The sequence below is a fragment of the Polyodon spathula genome, chromosome 9 (assembly GCF_017654505.1).
Source record: "Polyodon spathula isolate WHYD16114869_AA chromosome 9, ASM1765450v1, whole genome shotgun sequence".
Lineage (NCBI taxonomy): Eukaryota > Metazoa > Chordata > Actinopteri > Acipenseriformes > Polyodontidae > Polyodon > Polyodon spathula.
This window is the reverse complement of record NC_054542.1, coordinates 23015011-23038290: the sequence shown is the minus strand read 5'-3', so window position 1 is coordinate 23038290 and position 23280 is coordinate 23015011. Positions and strand designations below refer to the sequence as shown.

General features: G+C 40.4%; 1 protein-coding gene across 2 annotated transcripts in view; it reads left to right on the top strand.

Moving 5' to 3' along the window:
- The window catches only part of appa (amyloid beta (A4) precursor protein a), a 68780-nt gene extending 50012 nt beyond the window's left edge, over positions 1–18768 (top strand). For both annotated transcript variants that reach the window (XM_041258919.1, XM_041258918.1), the window contains 7 exons: positions 493–621; positions 2785–2884; positions 8381–8602; positions 8887–8940; positions 9282–9382; positions 15403–15549; positions 16091–18768. In XM_041258919.1, coding sequence (XP_041114853.1) covers positions 493–621; positions 2785–2884; positions 8381–8602; positions 8887–8940; positions 9282–9382; positions 15403–15549; positions 16091–16192 — 855 coding nt within the window. In that variant the 3' untranslated portion in view covers positions 16193–18768. The remainder of the gene's footprint in view (positions 1–492; positions 622–2784; positions 2885–8380; positions 8603–8886; positions 8941–9281; positions 9383–15402; positions 15550–16090) is intronic.
- Positions 18769–23280: the final 4512 nt, after the last annotated feature.

Genomic DNA, 23280 nt, shown 5'->3' with positions numbered 1-23280 from the left:
GCAGTATTGCTTTGCGACGGCTTGGGTATACTCACGCATTTGGTAATAGTTACATTTCGTCCTTGAAAGGGAATGTTCGGTTATTATCATAACCCTGGTTCCCTGAAATAGAAATGTAACCATTAACCTTCAAGGTTGCTGCATTCATGATTGCAGCAAGCTTGAAGGAAAAATGACTCTGAGATCTGTGCAAACAGTCGTTTTATACCTTCGGGGGTGGGCATGACTGCGTAACTGGGTCGGACAAGCAACTTTGGCATATTATAATCAGGTTTCGGGGGCTTATGAGAAACGCCCATACGGTTACATTTCTGTTTCAGGGTTATGATAGTAACCTAATATTCTGAGACTGTTTGTTTGTTTGTTTGTTTGTTTGTTTGTTTGTTGCTTGATCCACTCAGCCTGTGATTAGAGAAGTGATTTTAATACTGTTGCTTGTTGGACTAGGAATATACCATTAAACCCTCTCCATCTCCCTCTCCCTCTTTCCAGCCCCGTCATGTTTTCAACCTCCTGAAGAAGTATGTGCGTGCCGAGCAAAAAGACCGACAGCACACACTCAAGCACTTTGAGCACGTCCACATGGTCGACCCCAAGAAGGCTGCCCAGATCCGACCCCAGGTAGGATTAGTATGGGGATAAGTTCTTGTGCGTATTATTTTAACCTCTCACATAACAAATGTATATTTTTATAGATATTTAGATAATAGATATTTTTTTCTCAAATCAATTTCTCTTCAAACTATTCTATTCCACCCCTATTGCATTATTGCGTAGGGGATTATTTTTTTCTACAGTAGAACCTGTCATATCCGATTTAATTGGTTCCTGGGTTCCATCGGATATGTATAAAATAACATATCTTTTTACATTTGTAGCATTAGGAAGTCTTACTGAGTGGGTCTGTGTTAAAGCACTGGCTAGTTCCAGTCCTCGGGGATGGCTGAAAAACTACCCTCCCTGCCCCGAGCAGCAGCCGTACTGCCCAGGGATAATTTAATAAGCCTGTTTCATGCCTGTCACATTTTAGTTGGCACTTTTGTTAAATACCTCTGGAGACTTGCATTCTAAAGTGTGAAGGGCTAACAGGAACCTCCCTTTAGCTGACATTCCCTGGTTGCCCTGGAAACGTCAAAATTAGCATTAGAATGGAAGATTGACATGACAGTCTAATCTTGTGTTGCCCACTCTGCTGTAGGAATGCAAGCAGGCAGAGGCTGCACATGGGATTACTTAGCATTTATATACCCTTTACCTGATTGCACTGGTGATAAAGAAGACCTCCAGGATAAATGTTGAAACATCATTGCTAAGGCCCTGTGAAAATTGTGGAAATTCTTTCAAAGTGTATTCACGGTAGTGCACAGAAATCTGTTTTAAATTATGTGTACAGTGTGTTTCTTTTTTTAAATTTTTGTATTTTTTTTAAACGGCAAATACACAGATAAATGCACTGACATCAAAATCGACGTCAAAGTTATTCAAGCACTTTACAATAGCTTGAGAAACAGTCTTGTAATTAACAGCCTGTAGGTAAAGTGTATCTGCAAGGACAGCTTTCAGTTCTGGTATGTCAGATGCATGTTCACCATTTAGGTCTTGCAAAACAAATACAGTGTGTAAAATATAGTGATCTTGAGCATCTGTCGACCTTATCAGACTGTTTTACCAATTCCATAATCCCCTGCTTGTGATACTTGGCAACTTTAGGTAAGTATTCATGTCTCAGCTGGGCTCATGAAGAAATCATTACACCATTTTATACACTTAGTCTGAAGAATTTCTGTAACATTTGTTCTGTAACAAACACCTCTGTCAGGTCCAAATTTAATGTGTTTTGTGCTTCACAGTTTTAAGTGGACTTTTGGAATATGTAAGTCACCGTTTTTTATTTCTTTACAAGTAAAGCAGTCTCAGTACTGTTCTGGATTTCTGCCTTTCTCTTTCTGTGAATCTAAATACCTGTCAACAGATTAGTTTCGGTAGTGATCTACAGTAAAGTTGCAGGATGTACAGAAGAGCTTACCTCCATCACTGTAAAACTCCTGCTGGATACTGCTTTATGTGATCTGCTGCAGGCACATTTTTACCCTTTAGAGACATCTATTTTCTTGTTTATAGTGTGTAATATTTTAATTTTCCACTTAGTTTGCATATAGTGACGTCACAATGACTGCACAGCACTGTGTGCATGGCGAATATTACACGCAGGCAAATAACAGCTGTACAGTTTCGTTAATGTGATTTATTTATTTATTTATTTTGTATGAAATAAAAATAATTATGAAATTATTTGTATTTCTTAATATTGTAAAAATCACTGTCTTGGGCTAATTTCATAATTTCCGCGGAGCCCGTGAAATCACGATTTACACAGGGCCTTAATTATTGCATACCTGGAAAGACAAGGCCTTTTTCGCTTGGGCTTCTAATATTAACAGATCTTTGAATCTAACTGTGGAGAACAGCCAAGGTGCTGGCTGGTATCAGAATTTAGCAAAAACCCAAACCACAGGCTAATTAAATATCCTGAAATACAGGGCTGACGGTCTTGTTGCTCGACACAATTCGCCCTGACTCAAGGCAGAGGTGATTAACACGCATCTGTTGCTTGTAAGACTGAACCCTACTTCTCTCGCTCTCTCTCTCTCTTCTCAAATGTCCTTATTATGCCTTGCTCCTTGCTGTCCTTCCTTCTACTTGCTCACAAACACCCCCGCTATAATTTTATTGCTCCCTGTCCCTTTCCCCCTCTGCCTCATCTTTTCCCCTCTCATCCCTCAGGTTTTGACTCACCTGCGGGTGATCGAGGAGCGAATGAATCAGAGTCTAGGACTGCTCTATAAGGTGCCCGGCATTGCAGAAGAGATCCAGGATCAAGTGGGTGAGTTACTGAGCTGCCCAGATACACCCTCTGGCCTGCTACTCACCACACTGCAACCCAGAACTCTAAACACTGAACTGTTCAAACCCACTGCCTTCCACACTGCAACCCAGCGCTCGTAACTGCTGCGCTATTCAAACCTGTCTTCCACACAGCACTAATCACTTTCCTACAGCTGCCTTCTCTTTGTTGCTATGGAGCTGCAGACCTGACTCCATCAGGGGAAGGTCTAGCCGTTGTGTTTATCTATTCAACAGTTTCCACCAAGAGAAGCACATTTAGATGAAGCATCTTGTTTCAAGAATGTCTCAGGAGATAGTGCAAAGAGAACCTACATCCCAAGCCTTAGATTAAATCCAGCATTCTCACATACGATCAGGTGTCTTTCAGTAAAGCAGCAGCCAGATAGTAAAGAGAATTCAGTTGGGTAATTAATGTATGTCCTTGGGAATAAGCCCAGGAGGATTACAGTTAAATGTAAACAACTCAAATTAGACCTATTAGCCTGGATCCTTTTTGGAGTTTGTAATCTCTGTATAATTGTCACAGAAGTTAAGAACACAGGTATTTGTGATGCAATCTGCAGCATGATTGCTCTAACACTGCTGTTTTGTTGCAGTTGGAGATCAGTCAAATGCAGTGAAGAATCTGTTGAAATTGCAACAATGGGAGGATCACTTAGCTTTTTGAGGGATTGAAGGGATTGTTTTAAAGGTTGAAAAGTGAAACAACCTTACTTACTTAAACTGTCTGCTGTGTTTATTTCTAGTATGGCAATTAACAAGTGTTAATAAGCGCTAAAAAGTCCAATCTGAATTTCCTGCAGTAATTGGCTTGGTAGTTTTCCGCAGTTTTTTGCGTGTGTGTTTAAGAGTGCAGTCTCCCGTGAGCAGCTGCCGGCTTCTTGCTGGGTGGGATATCTCCACAGCTCCCGGTAGACCTGGCTAATTGGCTGGACGAGGAAGAGAGATAATTGCAGCTTCGGGCAGTCCAGCTTTGCCAGCACCAGAGCCACTTTGATGTTATTCTCCCAGCTTTCAGCAGCTCCAGCAGAAACAGGGCTGGGAGACATGTTTGAAGTTCAGAACACTTCTCATCTCTGACTGTTGCATAAAAAATACCAAAGTCTTTTATGAACCAGGGACTGCATTGCAGAAGTATTTCCTATCTTATCTTTCATGGCTAGGATAGGATTTTTCCTAACTTGGTATTACAGAAGCATTTTCTAAGTCAGCAGTGCCTACAATTTCCTAAGTGTTTCCCCCTGTCCTAATCTTATTTAGGAAATCCTATCTAACGACAATCTTATCCGTAAACAACTGACCGATTCTGACTAGAACAGGATACAGCTCAAGCTTCAGGTAACTGTCACTTGAATACACATGTTTTTAAATTATGGCATCTAAACAAAAACGTGGGGCTCTAAATTTTAATCTGGGAAGAGAATAAGGTTTTGATCACAGAAAAATCTATAATAAAATCTAGTTACAACAATAAATATCACTATTTAAAAAAGAAAGTGTACAGTAATATAATTTTATACATTAGAGTCTAAACTTGTATTTTTCGAGTTATATTACATATGAGCCACTGGTTATAGTTCAATGGAGTGTCTCACTGTGTAATACAATAACATGACAGAATACTTAATATCTTATTACTCAGTAAAGTTTAAAATATCCATAGTCATAATCCCCAACAGTAACTTGTGAGTGCGTCCTTCTTGCTGCCCCGTGCATAACACGAACCACTACCTCAGGAGGTGGGGCTAGATCTAGACCTTACAGCTAGCCCTAATATACCAATGGATCATTATGGTTCACTGTAGAATTTGCTGTATATAATAAGACCCAAAGAAATACTTGTGCGATACAAAACTTAAAATCTTAAGCACAGCAACAATAATACATGTGCATCATTTTCTCTTTTTAGGGTTTTGTTTGGTTTGTTCAGATCTTGCAAACTAACTAGTTTCTTTTTCTAACAGACAGATAGGAAAGGTTTCCCCAAGGTCCTAAATGTTGGGAAAGAAACTTAGGAAATGACCAAGTTAGGAATGTTCTGTAATGTGCTATTTCCTATCTTAAATTAAGATAGGAAATAAGTTAGGGGAGCATTTTCTGTAATATCAGCTCTCCTAAACTTTTGTAGTTAGGACTTTCTATCTGTGAAGATAAAATAAGAATGTCACTTAGGATGCTTTTGTAGTATGGCCCCTGATCTACAAGATGGTGGTTCAGACAATTCTCCTGTGGCTTGTTGGACCTGAAGTTATGTTTGACTCATGATTTTTAGCTTCATATTTTCTGTTCTATGGCTTTTATGTGAGAAGAGTAGCTAAGAATGTAAAGGTGAAGCTTGAGTAGCCCTCAGGCAGACAGAATGCTGTAGATAGCCATGTAATAACATTTTTTTTTATTTATCTATTTTGAGTTCCAGTAGTCCCTTGCTGTCATAATCCCTTACTGTTCCCTTGCTGTGTGTGTTTTCTTCAGTTGCTGTGCTGCAGATACTGAGATCCCACATGATCCTGGAAGTGTGTGTGTTTTCAAGCTCGCGGGATCTTATTTTGAATTCCAAAAACAAGTTAATTGACGATATAAACTTTAGGTTATTATCATAACCTTGGTTCCCTGAAATAGAAATGTAACCATTACTGAATGGGTATTTATTTAGGAGCTACGATATTTAGTCTGTAAAACCTAGTGAAGGTATGGGAAACCGAGGCCCCTGGTGGAATGGGCATTGAGCTTTTCTGGAGAGTTGGCCAGCTCATTGGCAGTCTTGACCGTGTCTGCTATCCACATGGACAGCCACTGCTTAGACAGGGCTTGACCACGGGACTTTGCCCCATAGCAGACAAAAAAATTGTTCAGACTGTCTCCAACTTTTTGTCCTGCCAACATAATACTCCAGGGCCCAAATTGTGCAGAGCATATGGAGCTGTTGCTTCCTGGCAGACTGGAAAGGAGGTGGATGGAAAGCATCCATGAAAAGCCGAGATAGTCTTCGACAAGAAGGCAGGATTGATACAGAGCGTGACCTTTGGCCTGGCCTCTGTGGAAAATAAATAAATAAATAAATGCCTGCTACTCACTCACTCACTTTGCGGAGGTGATAGCGAGCAAGAAAGTCTCCTTAAACAATAGCAATTTCAGTTCAGCTGAATGCATAGGTTCAAGTAGAGGCTTCATGAGTGCATTAAGCACCACGTTTAGCCTCCAGTGAGGAGCAATGTCCTTCATCAGTGGACGAGTCTGTTTAGCCCCTTTAAAAATTGCGCACCAGGAAGTTAGCTTCTGGGGAGACCGTCAGTCTTGACATGGCAAACTGAAGTAGCTGCCAGATAGACCTTTAAAATGAAGGGGAGTTGCCCCTCATCAGAAAAGTCCTGCAAAAATTGCAGTACAACTGCCATGGAACAAGTTGTGAGGTCGAACCCACGAGGCAGCCGTGACGTCTGGAAGACGCCCCACTTGTACCCATACTGGGAGCGCATGGACGCTACCTTGGCATTCTGTAGGGTGTCAATAACCCTGTTGGAAAGTCTCCGATGGCTCGTATGCAGCCTTTCAAGGGCCAGACCCCGAGCTGCAGGCTCCACTCAGAACTGCTGGGGAGTTTCCTTGAGAGGTGGTCCGCCGCCCGTTTAGTCACCCCAGGCAGATTAACTTCCTGCAGTGAGAGGATGTTCTTGTGCACCCACAGCAAAAGCTTGCGGCCCACACGAAGGAGACTGGGCAACCGCAGGCCACCCTGGTGGTTGATGTAAGCCACCACTGTTGTGTTGTCTGTCCGTATAAGAACATGTCTCCCTTGAGCCTTGTGTAAAAAAAAAAAAAAAAAAAATTTGGGAGGTTCCCACATACCTTTCACAGCGCCCCAGGCCAGACTAGACGTGTCCGTGGTGATGACCTCCCTTCTGGTGACACTACCCAGCGCTACACCTAGACGTAGATGGGCTGGCTGTTTCCTCTAAGAGAGGGTCCTTAGACACAGGTGGGACACTGTCAGTAGGTGGACGTGGTTCAACGTGGAGTTGGAAGACCCTGCGATTGAACCAGGACTGCAGAGGACACATATGCAGGACACCCAATGGAAGAAGTTTCTGGAACGCTACTACCATGAGCACTGAGCTGAAAGAGCTCAAACCAGGTGGCTGTTCTCTAGACTCATCAGACAGTGTGGTCAGCATGTACCTGGAGTCTAGGCACACTCTGATTTGACTGCAACAGCTGTTGCATTGTCAACATCTTCAGCTTAGATACCGGTTGACCTGTCTGGGATAGACTATCGGTCTGAAGCCACTGTCTTGTTTTTGGCACTAGGAAGTATCTGGAGTAGAACCCTTCTTCCATCTCGAGGGGGTCTATCACGCAAGTAGACCGTTTTTGTAGCAGAGCTGTCGCCTCCTAAGACACCACAGCAGCATCTTGTTTGTCTGTGACTGATGTTGTAATCATGCCTCATGACCATGCATCAATTATAGAGAATAGCCGGTCTGAACAGTAGTTGGCACCCAGATGTCTGTGGTGCCAATAGTCCAGATGGTTCCCTGAGAAGGGGCCCTGGCCTGTGGTAGCAAACTCCTAGGGCTTCTGTTTTGCCTGTGGCTGAGCCTGCGTCTTGTATGGTGCTAATTAGCAAAAATGAGAAAGAAAATAAACTCCTGCCTGACTATGCAGCCTGGGGGGAGAGCAAAAACTCAGCCGACTTAAGCTGCTGGGTCTCTGGGAAGGGGCGACTTGAGCCGCTGGCTTCATGCAGGGCACAAAGCAAGACTTAACTAGCAGCAGCCTGTAGTGCACACAAATATGCGTAAATATAAAAACTATTAATCCAATTCATTTAATTATCACATACAAAATGTGTAAAAACACATAAAATACGCAATATATACAGAGATAAGCAACAATGTACTTATCTGAACAAAGCTCTCCGATCAGGTCAGTCTTGGAAGGAAAAATGGTGCTGAGATCTGTGACTGCAGTGCTTTAGATCACTCAGACGGGGTCACAACTGCGTCACAGGCTCAAAGAGCAGCTTTGGTATAAAGCATTCAGGATTTGGGTTTTTAGGAGGTAAATAACCTTTCAGTAATGATTACATTTCGTACTTGAAAGGGAACCAAAAAAAAAAGCTAAACAATTGAACAGATTCTTTCTGCAACTAAGCAGAAAATGGGCATTTTCCTTAGCCCATAGAAACAGGATAGATAGCGTCAAAGAAAATACATTCTGGAAAAGGGGGATAATGTTTGACACTAGGAGTGTATAAAGAAGATACAAAATAGTTATATGTGGTTAACACAACAATAGTCTGAGTGAGGGAAGACATAAATAGAGTCGCAAGTTTAGGAACCCACATGCATAGAATATACGGCAGATATAACATGGAGGTGTTGAGAGAAATGGAATGTGTGTTAGTACAGTGTGGTCGTGTGCCCCCTGTGTTCAGTGTGTGTGACCATTCCCCACTCCACTCTCCCCTTTTTAGATGAGCTGGTAAAGAAGGAGCAGGATGAGGTGGAGGAGCAGCTGTCAGCCCTGCAGAGCGAGCCTCGGGTCAGCTACGGGAATGATGCCCTCATGCCCTCATTAACAGAGAGCCGTACTGCCCCCATCGACATGCTGCCCTCCGAGGAGGGAGGCATCGGCATGGACGGGCTGGGATACATACACCCCGTTGGCTTCATGCCCGTCAACACCGAGAACGAAGGTAGGAGTCTGTAATATCTGGGGGTGTAAGGGAGGACAGCAGAAATATAGACTGGGGTCTAATTAGTCTAAATACCACCTATTTGAAATAGCTGTACTGCTGCTTTAATTTAGCAGAATCTCCCATAGAGGAGGTGTATGGGTGATATATTCCTTTAGTCAGAAACACCTAAGGAAGATAAGTAGCTTTTTGTAGTTATTAAAGTGGTTGCAGAAGGATGGACATTACCTTTGACCCCATGACTGTCCTGTTCCTGGCTTGATTTCTTTGTTTTTTCTCCCCAGTGGAGCCTGTGGATGCTCGACCTGCTCCTGACCGAGGACTCACCACCCGGCCAGGTACATCCCGCTACTCCTTCACTATCTCCCTCCCATCGCCTCTCCCTTCTCTAGTTCCACCCCTCTTCTCATGTACAAGCTGACACTCTTGCTGTTGTTGTACATAGATAGCTTCCCAATAATATGTTGAACTGTTTCTCAAAGGTTTCTTCCTCCCTTCCCTACTCTCGTTCCAAAATCACAATTATGTCATGGGTTTCTGCTGGTAATTAAAGGTCATTTAGTCTTCAAGTATATTCAGTGTAACTGACTGGTTCAGTTCAGAGACCCTCTTCAGCTGGAGCACCCCCCTCTGCTGCAGTGGCCTCTCCTGCCTGTCTCACCCCCCTTTCCTCCCCCAGGCTCCGGCCTCACTGGCGTCAAGATGGATGAGATCCCTGAAGTGAGGATGGAGGCAGAGGTCCGACTCAACTCTGGATATGAGGTGCACCACCAGAAACTGGTGAGAGTCTAACCTTGTTTAACCCTTTGTGGAGTCCATTTATTTAGCGCTGGTCAGGCGGGTCAGGTCCAAGTTATTTTCACACACGCTGTTTAAATTTATTATTTTTCAGAGTAAAACAGGTTTAAAACACATTACATGGCAAAACGACATCATTACTTGATCTCCAGCCAAGTCCCAGCCCTTGTTCGCTGCATTTTTCACATACCTCTTTATAGATGTGCATACTGATGAATCCTTTCCTGAGGATTATCACCAAACTCCTAAATAATGCGATCCATGTCATTATTTTACTATAACAGCTCAAAAAGCTCTTCAAATGTCCATGATATTCTTTGAGCGCTGGATGCGGAAGCAGCTACCTCCTTTGTTTGTGTCCATCGTTATCTCTGTGGTGCAACTGCTAGCTATATTGCTCCCACGCCCCTGCCCCCCCCCCCCCCCCCCCCCTTTTTTTTTTTTCCCCATTCGGCTCCTGTCGGTCTCACTCGGCCAATGAATGGTTTTCTCTGCTTTTTCCAGAGAAAAAAATGACTAGAGACCTGTGCTTTATGTCTTTTTGATGATACCAGACCGGAAAGGGAAAATCGGAATTTCGGACCTGGTCCGACATAGGACCGCAAAGGGTTAATTTATTTATTAATTTTTTTTGTAATAAACCTTGTTTCATTTATTCGGTTCTTTGTGTAATAAATGTGGTGCATGGCTGTGATGTTGATATGATTGCTGTAACAGATTAATGTGTACCTGCAGTTCCCTGGGCCGCTAATGAAAATATGGTGTTGCTTCTCATGAGTCTATCCCAGTGAGTGAAGTTTTAAGTAAATTAAGTAGCTAAATAAATAAATAAACCTGTTACCAAACACCACCCTCAGAAAAACACAATCAAGACCCCAAGAGAAAGTCACAAGCCATCACAATTCAAGACAAGGTTTCAGTTATTGCATTTGCTGTATGACTTAGATACTTTTTATAGAGCCTGGTCTGCAAACGATCACATATATTACACATGTTTGCTTGAGTCAAGAGTAGGGGAAGTACTGAATGGTGAACTACAAAAGTGACAGTTCAGAAATTGGTAAATTTTTAAAGTGTATACTAGTTGCGAACCAGAGAACCACTTATTGAGCTTATCAGAATTTGGGGATTTATGGAGGCACTCGTAGCAGCACACATGTAGAAACTAGGACTGTCCCTCCATTTTTTTTCAGTTTTTGATTTGGTTAATTTATGGGTATCTGTTGACTAATTGTAGATTAATTAGTCCACATTTTTAATAAAGGTACAATCTTACAGCGGCTGTCCTGCATAGTAATACTCAATAGAATCTAAAATATATATATATATATCTTTTTTTGTTTGTTTGTTTATGTAACAAATTCACATAACTCTTAATTCGGGCCACTGTCAGTCACATACCTGAAAACACAAGACAGCTGAGCTGCATTTACAATTACAGCTATGTACTTGGCTTTCTTTAGTACTTCTTATTGCATCTAGAAAAATCTGAGACACCGAAGAGATTAAGTCATTTTGAATCTTGTTTGTGGTACCCGAGAATACAGTGGCTAGTGACAAGTGATTGCTTAGCATCCTGTCATAGAAATTATCAGAGAAAGTAATTCCACATAATTACCAGTTCTTGCTGCTCGTTGTGGTGTGTTGTATCTCCTAGGCTTCTGCTTATCCAGTTGAATGTCAATCTGGGTTTGTCCAAAAGTTTTGAGTGTTACAGTGGCTCACAAGTGGATTTGGGAACGCTCGTGTTTTTGTGCTGGCATCATTAGATAGCCTAGATTGCTGTAGCCAGTGCTGTTCCAGATCACCTTTTCTGTACGGAACAAGAGTTCCAGCAGTGTTCATTTTTTTAATTGACAGCTACTGGTAAGCCATGGATGCCTTTTAATAATTTACATTTAAGTGGTGAGTATATCCCTCCCCTTCCTGTGTTGGTTTGGGTATCTCTTTAACAATCAATATCGCACAAAGTTCAACTATTCTTACACCGCTACCCTATCGTATTAATGTCCCTTCTCTGCTCACTAATGATTGAACAGCTCCAGGGCAGATCTTTGACATTCCAATTGGTTAAACTTACTCAAGCCATTCAGCCGAGGCGTAGAATACCTTCAACTGTTTCTGTCCCGCTTCCGCTCAGTTATGATTGGACTGCTGCAGAGAAAATGCAACGTTTCTATTGGTTGATTTTATTTTATATAAAAAAATGTAATTGTGCACAATTTTAAATAAAAAAAAAATAATAATCTGCGATCAACACTTTAGTTGAATAATCGGTGCGATTTAATTTATTAATGGGAATAGCCCTAGTAGAAACAAAATAATAACAAGCATTCTATTGCTTTACCAGTGTCTTGCCACCGGCAGGTAGAAGTGGCATTCAGAAGCAGATTAGCGGAGGAGACGTGACGTGCACACCACAGACACACACAGAATGGCAGAGCAGCACATTAACACTGCTTAAATATTTATTAAACCTCACAGAAGAATCTTGCTGTAATGTGTAACCTCAGCACTGATAACAATACTATATCACTGCAAGCATCTGCAGAAATGAACCAGAGGAATGAACCTCTTGATTGTCTGTGTACACTGGATGATGTTTGGTTCGCATTTAAAATTAAATCTTTTGTAATTGCAGCACATCTGCATTGACAACCCAGTACTGTGATCTGTGTAGCTTACTTAAAGCCCTAATACAGAAATATATTGTGAAATTGTATTGCATGTTAATTACAGCACATGTCCCAATTATAAAGCTGAAAGTAGAAATGTGTTTTCCTGAATGAGCAGGGGGGAAGAAATCAGTTTAGACTGCAGAGTGAGATCAAGGGTTTTGACAAATATTTTTACATAAGTGCTTGACATTTAGAAGTGCCGTTGGTGGCCAAAGTGACAGAGGAAAAGGGGAGAAGTGGCTAAAGGTGCAGGGAAGTTTACATTTTGTTGAATATAAATGACAAATTAACCTAATTTTAACTATTAGTTACATTTTCCTTTTAAACATTGAGTCATGCTGCAGTGTTGGATCTGGACAATGTTGAACATGATTCACACTGAAGTTCCAGTACAGGAGATCTGTGAAAGCACTGCCCCCTACAGCCTGGTGGTAATATTGGCATGTAGGCACAAGTGTTAAATTGATCATTGTTTTTAACCTTTTTAACTTCAAAGAATGTTCAGTGAATTTGTAAAGACCAAGGAGCATATTATTAATTCCATTCCTCAACACATTTGTTTTGCATGTTATACCGGAAAATAAATGTTATTGTACAAAAACAATTGAGCATAGTTATAATTGACACTTGTAGGTAGTCATTGTATGCTAAACGATAAATAAGCCTACAGCTCAACAAGAGTGATCCTTATTTCAGTCACCTCATGTAAACTGTTAAAGAAATGTATAACCACAAGCAAAGTGTTGTGTAAAGGAGAAAAAAAAAAGTGCCTGCACCTTTGTTGGATGTCAGTGGTCTAATTTATTGTTTTAATGTTAAACAAAGTGCAAGCAAAGTAAATAGCAATGCGGTGAAAAGGTAACATCACTGCTCTATGTTCTGTTGGTATAGTACCGATTTTCTACAACAAAAAAAAAAAAAACACATGCTCACTTAACTGTATTCATTAATTTACTATAAACTTGATATCAGTTTTTAAATGGCTAATCCTACTGGGACCATGGCTCTACAGTGAAAACTAGAACAGGATCTTCAGCTGACCGAACAGGCCAGCCCCGCTTGGCTCTGGCTCGGCTTGGATGGGCAATGGAAATGGGGTATACTAAAGGTCAGTCAAGATGAGCATGACAGCAGATCTAACTTTGATGAAGGGCTGATGGCGAGTGCTTACTTGGGAGGCGTTTCCATATCCAGAACTGCACAAATTTAGTGAGCTTTTCTTGAGCCTGCAGGTTTCCTCTACCAAATTATCTGAGGAAACTGGAGTCTGGTAATCCATTGAGGAATGGTCCTATATCTAGAACAATTAAACCATTGTCCACCCAGTGCCACATCTAACAGTAATCACACATTTCGAATTCACACAGATTATAGCTATCGCAGTGCAAGTGCTAACTGTCTTGGTAGTTTCCTTTGTTGCGAACGTTTAGTATAAACAAGATTCAAAATATTCGCTAGCACAGTAGAGCAGAGATCAAATCAATGGAAGTATTCCCTTGGGTGTGCAGTACAGTACTCCGATTGGCTGGTTTGTAATTGAAGTGTAGTGTTATCAGCCATGTTCAAGGTGAAGATGTAGTTCGACACAAATTGCGTTTCAGTTTATTGTACTGTATTGCAGCTCGCAGCAGGATTATTTAGCATATTTGTGATGTATGTAAGTCATCAGGGCCAAATACATGCATCATCTGTTAATTTCATAAAGCATAAGAGCTGTACCAGTAACTGGTATCTAAACTCGTACACACCCTTTGGCATCTCTTGGGTGAAAGAGGATTGCAGATAGTGAGGTAAATAAGATCTGTCAAAATGATGGATAGATGCATTACCTATATTCCTGTCTGAAAGATGTATAGATTGTGAAATTTTCCTTTTATTAACGTCTGTACTAGTGCTAAAAGTCTCCTTTCCCCCTTTTTATAATTCTTGTAAGAAAAGGAAAACCTATCCTTAAAAGCAGATGGGTTAATTATCAGGGACTGTAGATTCCTGGGCACTGTTGCTAAGGGAGTGTTGCTGTGGAAACTGAAGCCTGCTGAGAAGCCTTCCACTGTTACTGTGAAGATCTTACCATTAGCAGCCACCCCCCTCTACCTCTCTGTCTCATTACCTCTTGATCTGTTTATTTTCCCCAGAATCCTAGTCAGGAGCAGCAATAGCTAGTTACACAGATTTGTGAACAGAGAGTTTAAAGTCTGATTTCTAAGCTGTCTTGACCATTAGCTTCATGATTACTGCCCCAACCCCCCCCCCCCCAATTGGTTGTTTTATTACATTTAATTGGGGTCATGTAGTTTTTTCAAATTCCACTGTAATTTTAGAAAGCTTGAACTGCTCTTCCTAGAAGACCTCTACTTTGTGTGTCAGACTTGCTCACACGGGGTACCCTCTCTCCAGTTAAAGTAAGATACAAGCAAAGAACAAGGCTAAATATTCATGCATGTGGCTAGGAGCATTGGGTGGTTTATAAATGACATGGTCAAATACTGTTATAGCTTGATAAACAATTTGTGGTTTATTAAAAGGAGCTGTTGGAGTTCTCCCTCTATTACACACACACACACACACACACACACACACAGTCGAACTTCAAGTAGCCGGTCTAGGTGTGCTGCAAGGTGTCTGGATCTCTTGTCTGCTAAACCCACATCATCAACAAACCTCCCTGACAGATTGCTGGCCACCTGCAGTGCCTTGATGTTTCACAGTGCTATTACCTTACTGCTCCAGCCGCCTGCAAACTGTGGGTGTCCTGACTGAAGCGCAGATACATGGTGAGGCTGGCAGTCCTAGATCCTAGACCTATCACACTTTTCAAGTCACTATAGATCACTGGAGATTAAAGTAGGGTTGTGCAGGAGTTCACCGTTTGACTACTCATTGTGAAACCAGGTTTGAAAATGTTCTATAACATTGGGATGGAGATTAAGTAATCATGTATTTATTCATAGATTTAAAAAAAATAAAAAATAAAAACAAAGGAATAATAATAATAATAATAATAATAATAATAATAATAATAATAATAATAATAATAATAATAACTGCCCCTCCAAAGGGCAGGTCCTACACAAGGCTGGATTAACACCAACGGGTGGACAGTGCTGTCGATCCTTCGGATATCACAGTCTGAGTCTATTGCTGTGCTGTATTCACTCTGAATTTAATATGCAGAGGCTTCCTGCCAGCTTAACAATCACCTAAATCAGGCCGATTCTACAGCTACAGACAGCAGGCAGTATGAAGACGAGGTGGGGGGTTGGTTGAGCTGAGTAATGTTTCTTGAACTGCTATTTGTCTCACATTCTTTTTTTTGTCTTTCAGGTTTTCTTCGCAGAAGATGTGGGCTCGAATAAAGGAGCTATCATTGGGCTCATGGTGGGAGGTGTTGTCATAGCAACGGTCATTGTCATCACCTTGGTGATGCTGAGGAAGAAACAGTACACCTCCATCCATCACGGTGTGGTCGAGGTGAGTAGGCAGTCCTTTCTGGGAGAGGGGGGCAGTGTGGTCTAGTCGTGAGAGCTGAGAGACTGGAAGGGAGGCAGTGTGGTCTAGTCGTGAGCTGAGGGAATGGGAGGGAGGCAGTCTGATCTGGATTGTAAGCTCTCCATTACCACACACTGTCTCTGTTTGTCAATTGTACAGACCAGTTCTGCTGAAAGTAGTTTTGTTTTTATTGGGATGCAATTTTGGATTTTGCAAAATTATGTATTTCTGTATAAAATATTTAAGAGATCTATTGTGGTCTTTCAATCCTGTATTTAACCCAAGTGAAAACAAGTTTTTTTTTTTTTTTTTTTTTGTTTTTTTAATACAACAATTCCATACAATTATTACATCACATACAAAACTCCATAAGTAAAAACCATACAAGCTAATTCAGTGCAGGGTAAACAGCTGTCAATAGCAAATTCAGAAAGGTACAGGTGCTTGACATGGTTATGAACAGACACACACACACTCAGACTGCGAGCGATGATCTCCTGACCTCTCTCTTGTTCCCTTGCAGGTGGACGCAGCAGTGACCCCTGAGGAACGCCACCTCTCCAAGATGCAGCAGAACGGTTACGAGAACCCCACCTACAAGTTCTTTGAGCAGATGCAGAACTAGGGCCCCTTCCCTCACCTCCCCACACCTCCCTCTTTCCCTCAACCCAAATCATACCCCCCACCTTCCAAAAACACAGTGCAGAACTAGAAAATGTACTTACTTCCCTAACCCTTACCCTTTAAATAATTGTTCCTTCTTTACCTAACCCTTAAATGGCCTCAACCTACAAAACACAAACTACCATTTAATAAGTGTAACAGCATTTAAAATGTAATTCACTTCAGTATGTACTAACAGGAATACTAACATTTTCCCACATTAATATTCCACTGCTTGGCTACACGACTAATTCAACATTGCACACATGCATTCACTAGCTGTTTCTGTTACACACTGCTGTGTGAAGACTTATTACAGGACACTTAAAGTTCATCCCTAATCACCAAAGCCCTACCTACTACCAGTCTTTTCTAATCTCCATACCCTGCACTTGTATTCCATGCCGAACAGAACGTACATTTCTATTCCCTTAGTATTTGCATTCAGTTATTTTAAAGGAAGAAAAACTAAATGTAAACTTTCTTTCCCTCTCTTTCGGGTGGCAGCTGTGCTGTGTGTTAGACGCTTGGATGACAGAGGGTTCCTCGTGAAATGTACTTTTCAGCGAGCTTTTTGTTGTTTTTTTCTCTCCAAAAAGAAAAAAGGCGACACGCTGAAATTGAATGTTTTTTATTTCTGTGTAATGTATAAATAAATAAGATAGCTGTAACTATTTAGTGCATGACGATAATTACAAAGAAAAAAACATAAAAATGTGTTCTGCTATTTTAAGATGTAGAGACTGTGTTAGCAGGATTGTAAAGTTAGTATCTTGTGATCACGTGATTTTAAACAAAATGAGAAACATGCTTTAAGATCAAATCAGTTCAGTTCTGTGTCCAGGCTTTGTCTTCCATGTCGGCTCTCTTCCTCCTGGTGTCGGAGGCTATTTTTATTTTTAAATTCACATTTTTATTTTGGCTTACTATGCATTGTGAGAAACTACCGTTGAAGTTCCTTACAACTTTTTTTTTTTTTTTCAGGTTTATTTTTAAATTCTATTAATATTTTTTTTTTTGTGTAGTTGCATTCATGTAAAGGTGGTGGTTGCTGCTTTTTCTGTGTTTATGATATTAAAAAGTACAGGAATAGAAAAAAAAAAAAAAAAAACCTTGCTGTTTTGGAATGTTTTCGGTGCGTTTCTTTGCTCTCACGCCTCCAGCACGGGGTTGAGACGTCTGCATGGCCTGGTGGAGAGGGATGAAGGAACAGCATCTCTCTCTCTCCTCACTGCCAGGTTGCTGGTATCACTTGTTGGGTCCTGTAACAGCAGAGAGAGTGTAGGAATAGCTACAGGCTGGTAGAAGTGGGGATCACAGGGCAGGCAGGCTGTTCAACACCTTTCCATTCTGTACTCTTTTTTTTTTTTTTTTCCTTTGTATGATGTTGAGGTTTGTTGTGTTTGTTTTTAATAGATGTATATTTCGAGGAGTCCCTGTTAATTCTGTAGTACCTTTTTGAAGTTTGGGATGTCGGGGATGAGTGAGGGAGCCTGACTGTCTAAGGTATCCTCTCAGGCCAGTTTTATTGTTCCACAGAATGGTTAGTGTCCTGTGGGAGAAATGCCAGTGTGCAGTTCATTCAATCAAGCACTCTGCACATCCATTTTGGCCTAAATTGCGCTGAAAGAAATTTTTTTTTCAACATCTTACTAATGAGGATCAAAGTCAAATTCTGTTTTGGTAAGAATGCCAAAGGCCTGAAGTTGACCAGACTTTTCAGCCGGAGTGATTCTATTGAAGACATTCCTAACCGCAAACAAAGACAAGAAACACAGCTCTGGAGATTTGTGGTTTTGTAAACTCCACACCTGCAGTATTATTGTGTTTCTTAACCAGTTAATTCCTGCAGGTTCATGCCATCAGGTTGAGTTAGAAGCTGTTCTAATTCGATTCTCAAAAGGGGTGTGTCTCCTTTTTTTGTTTTTTTGCCAGTCGGGACTGTCCCAAAGTTCAAAGTGGTGTGGATAATATATACCTAACCAATGTGCTTCTGATTGTGATGGTTTTATTTTGGCTAGCTTTTGTTGCAGGAAATTGATTGCTTATAAATTTGTATTCGTGGATGACAATAGACGACAAGGAAAAATAACTCAAGTTTCTTCAGGCCCAGATACTGCTGATCTAAAAGGGTTCAGTAGTAGACCCCATTCAACCCCGGCCTTGATAATCCTGGGGTGTACAATATACAAGCGCCAACCCTGTTCAACCACAGCACAGGGATCAAACGGAACACGGCCTCACCTCCGCACATAGGTATTAGTTTGTTATTTACAGTTTATACTGAGGACTGGCCACTGTATTTTAGGAACTTTGTTATTTCTCTTATTAAATCCATGAATGGAATTTCTTCAAGCCCCCTATCCCCGACCCTCAGTGGAACAGGCCTGCAGTGGTTTGCGCTGGCTCTGGGTTCAGAATAACTAGTAGGGACTCGCAAATAATAATTTTTTTCTTCTTCTGTGGGACTGTACAAACATTGCTTTGATTCAGAAAGCTTTCTACACTGTATTACATAAATAAACTTTAAAGGAAAAAGAAGTGTCTGTCCTGCATTTTGGTTTTGTGTAACGATTTAGGTTTGTGAGGGGTGGGTATTGCGAAGAGGGCATGTTGGGAGAAGGTTTCATGATTACACAGTACTTTAAAAGTAGGAGGCCAGCACCCTTAAATTGTCAGCTGTTAAATTACAATACATTATGAGTAGGTATTGCAGATCTGAGTCGGGCCTTTTGTGTACCAGGGTTATGTAAAACAAACATTAAACCATTCTACCACAAAGCAGGTGTGTAAGATGTTTTGGGTACGTTTTGGATTGTGTATAATAGCATAGTCCAAAACACTTTCCTGTATAGGAATAGATTTAAAATCATTCTCATTGACAGCAGACCAAGATCAAACCAGTTTGAATTGTTAGGATTGTATGAGTTGGCAGAATGCTGTCCTTCCAACTGGCTTTGATTGGGAAACTTGCCTGATGAGTATCCAATGCAAATTATGCTAGGTGGGTCTCAAACTTCGAACTGTAAGGAAAACAAAATGTGTAGTGATACGATGTCAATGACATCGTGGATATAAGTGAAGGAATTCATTAATTTACATTTACATAAATATTTCCATTTATAAGGAATTTTCTGCTGTCATCTTGTCAGGCTTCTTTTTCAAAAGATTATTTATCTACTATATACTTACAGGTCGATCACAAAATGTATATATATATTTTTTTAAGACATAGTAAATAAATATAAATAAAAACTAAGTATGAGCCTGACGGATGCCACACAACAAACACCCATGTTACAGCACATGCCTGTATAACTCCCAATCTCTTCCTGAGCACAACCAACATGAACCAAACGCCAAATATGCCGGGTTATGGCCATGCCCCTCGGTTTCCACTGTAGTGCTGGTTTGCATTAATCTGGTCACAGGCTCCAGATTGAAGAATCTGCTTCTGTGTGGTGGGATCAGTTGTGCCCTAACTGCACTGAAGCCATGGTAAGACTACGTCAATATCTGCAGTATAAACAGGGAAGGCAAGAATAAGCAAAAGCAGCAGCATATTTTCAATTTCCTAATGGAGGAAGCTTCTAACACCAAAGACACGCTGTAACAGTGTACTGTAGCCATTACGCAAAAAGACCTGTATGATTGAGGAGTGGTTTTGTCTGAGCTGTGATTTAGCTGTTTAACTTAGCAAGTATTAAATAATGAGTGGGGCTGCTGAGTTATTGATGAGGGAACCTGTAACTATCCTGGCTGACCCCTCACCCTTGGGATCCCATGATTGTCAGTCACTCACAAATGTGCTGGAGATAGCTTCTTGACCAGCCATTCAATTGGAGGCGATAAGGATTTGTACTGGCTTGGCTGGAGTAGCTGCTTATTCAAACCATCAGAGACAAGAGACCTGGCTTCACCTCCTGGACGTGATGAGGCAAAATATACTGTAACTTAAAAATGTGACACCATTGTCTAAATAGGTTAAGGTCAATTTATTTTTCAATTGATAGTTGTTTCACTAGCCACACTTGTGTTTATTATAAATGTGAAGAGTTTGTGGAAACCAGCAAATGGGAACCATTGGAATAGAGCACAGCTGTGTAATACACAGTAATGTATTTACTTGATGATTATACATTAATACAATTAGTAGTAAGAATTTATATCAATATAAACTACAGTCAGAGTACATTTACCTTTAGGTTCCGGTGCTTTGCTTCGGTGGGGTTATTGTTTTACCAGAACACCTTGATAAAATTACAGCCTTATGATGTAGTTAGCTGTACTTTATTTCCTAAATACCATTTAGCTGCTTGGCAACAAAGAGAATGAGAAAACAAACATGAAGGACACGCTCAAGTCCAGGTCAGGTCAGGTCAGGTCAGGCAGCAGGCAGCAGGCAGCTGCCTCAGAGGGGGTAAGAAAGGTGCTCAGACCTGGAAATGAAACTAGGGAGAGCGATAGCAGGTTGTGGCCTGCATAAGGCTTGCGCATAAGCTGCGAAAGTATAGATGTGGCTGGGGGTCCCCCATAGAGAGCCATACAAAACAGGGCTTAAATAGACTTGCTGATAAGAGGGTTTGTATCATGCAATATCGTAATTATTAAGAATTAAAAAAAAAAAAAAAACATAAACATTAAATAAACTTAAGGAACTTTAGTCCAGGATACAATCATTTTGATTTCAATGCAACTGAATTTACTGCAGTGAATTGGGGTCACATATTGACAAATGTGTATTTTTTTTTAATGACTAATATAAACATGTACAGCCCTCCATATATAGTGCTGCCCACATCACTGAATTTACTGATTTATTACTTAAAAGGTGAGGTCTCATAGATGGAGTTGGAATGCTCTTGGAATTCTGGGGTCCTGTGGGACTCAGATGAGCCAATCATTCTGTCAGGGGCTTTTATTTTGGATATTAGACAAATCTCAGTTACGAACAACCCCCATCCACACTCTTAAAATTAAGTCAGAGCAACACCTGACAAGTGCCTCCAAATGAAATACCTTTACTCTATTTATATAGTTACAATGAGTTATCCCAAACCTAAAGTTGTGTTTTTGTACCATGTCTTTTTTTTTCTTGCATGTAAGGCATTGCAACTAGTCTGTCATGTCCTGTCTTGTCTTGCCCAATCTCTTCTTGGTAATTGAATAAGACCGTACGATGTAAACATTCAATATTAGCTTGTCCACGGTTACTACCACCACTGCCCCCTGGTGAAGAAATCAAATAATACAGGGCAAAGGGAAATGGCACCTGTTGAACAGCTTTTAAAAGGCAGAAAGCTCAAGAGATTTTTGAACAAAAGAAATCAGGGAGTTTGAAATACATATAATTTTTTTTCTACATTAAATCTGTCATGATTGAGTGTTGCAATCAATCAGACTTCTCCATTGGGCTGTAAATTAGCAAAACTCATTCATATCTCCAGGTTATAGAAGTCCAATCAAATGTGTCTTCAGAGAATAATGAAATTACCTGTCTCAGTAACAAACCTAACCGCAGCTTAAAGCTATAAGTATAAGGACATTTTACCCAATAAAACAGCATATACCAGCACACCTAGAGGTTACAGATGAGAATATGTATTTTTTGACAGAAAAAAAAGCAAAATGTAAAGAAAAAAAAAAAAAATTTTACTCTTGATTCCACGTCCAATTTCAACACAAGGGAATCAGATTAAACATACAAGCAGAAAATCAAGCTTTACTGTATAAAACAGAACAGAACACAACGGGAATATGGCTATCAAAACGTAATTATATACAATGTAAATGCCAAGGTTGTACATATGCAAAAGGAAACAAGATCAGTCACCTGGAGTGACTCCTCAACTGGTTGCAAACTATACAGCGCCCTGCCATCGAACATGGTGGCAGGATTATGCTAAATCCTACACACACACACACACACACACATTCCTACACAGACACTGCTGATCATTTTCCTGAACCCACAAAATATAATCACCTTTAAAAAGAAAAAACACACATACATGCACACACACACACACACACACACACATATATATATATATATATATATATATATATATATATATATATATATATATATATATATATAAATAATTGACACACATTTTCTAGCAAGTTCTGCAAAAACAAAAGTGTCAATTTAGGAATTTGTTTAAATCAGAAAACCAAAACTGGGTACAGAGTAATATTTGAATGAAGAAATATATATATATAGAAAGAAAACATAGCACTCTTCTTGTTTCCAACAAGACATTCTGCTTTTCCAGCTAGGAGGAGCCAAGACACAAAGAGGTTACAGGATCTGTCTGGGTGGGCAATCCTGTGAATACTAAAAACTCCAGGTATACCTGGCAACTGCTGCACTCTCTTCCATACACAAGATTACAGCAAGAAAAACTAACCTTTACCCCCTTTAGCCAATCAGTGGTTCATGAAGCATAACGGCAACCAGACTCGTTAACATACAGTTCCATTCAGCATAACACTGACCACTTGAAACAACTCCACTTTTGTATGAAGGTCAGGTCTCCCTGCAACAATTATTTTTGGTTGCTGACATTTTTAAAAGTAATAGGAATGAGTTGAATCAATGATTTTTATTCCAAAAATGTACATAATACTGTTAAGTTAATCTAATTAAACAGCAGCAGATTTAATAACTGATCCTTTTAAAATATTAAAACAACCTTGGCACTGTGATTGATTGTTTGGAGACTAAAATATACTTGCTTTTGTGCATGAGGACAAATTTTCTTTGTACCCGTGATGTCTCAGTACAGTGTAGTAAGTCAGCTGCATACGCCAAGTCTCTGTCTCCAGAGTGCAGTCACATTGTTAGTACAGAAGCTTCACAAAAAGACTTACTAGACCCAGAGACTGGATCAGCTGGCTCACAGTATTACTCATTGCGCCATGTGGCCCCTTACAAAATAGTGTGTCTAAAACAAACTGTAGATTCCTTTGTAAAATATAACCAAATTGTTTTAAGGGTCAAAACAGGTCTTCATTTAAAAATACAATACGTTTTCAAATGTTTGG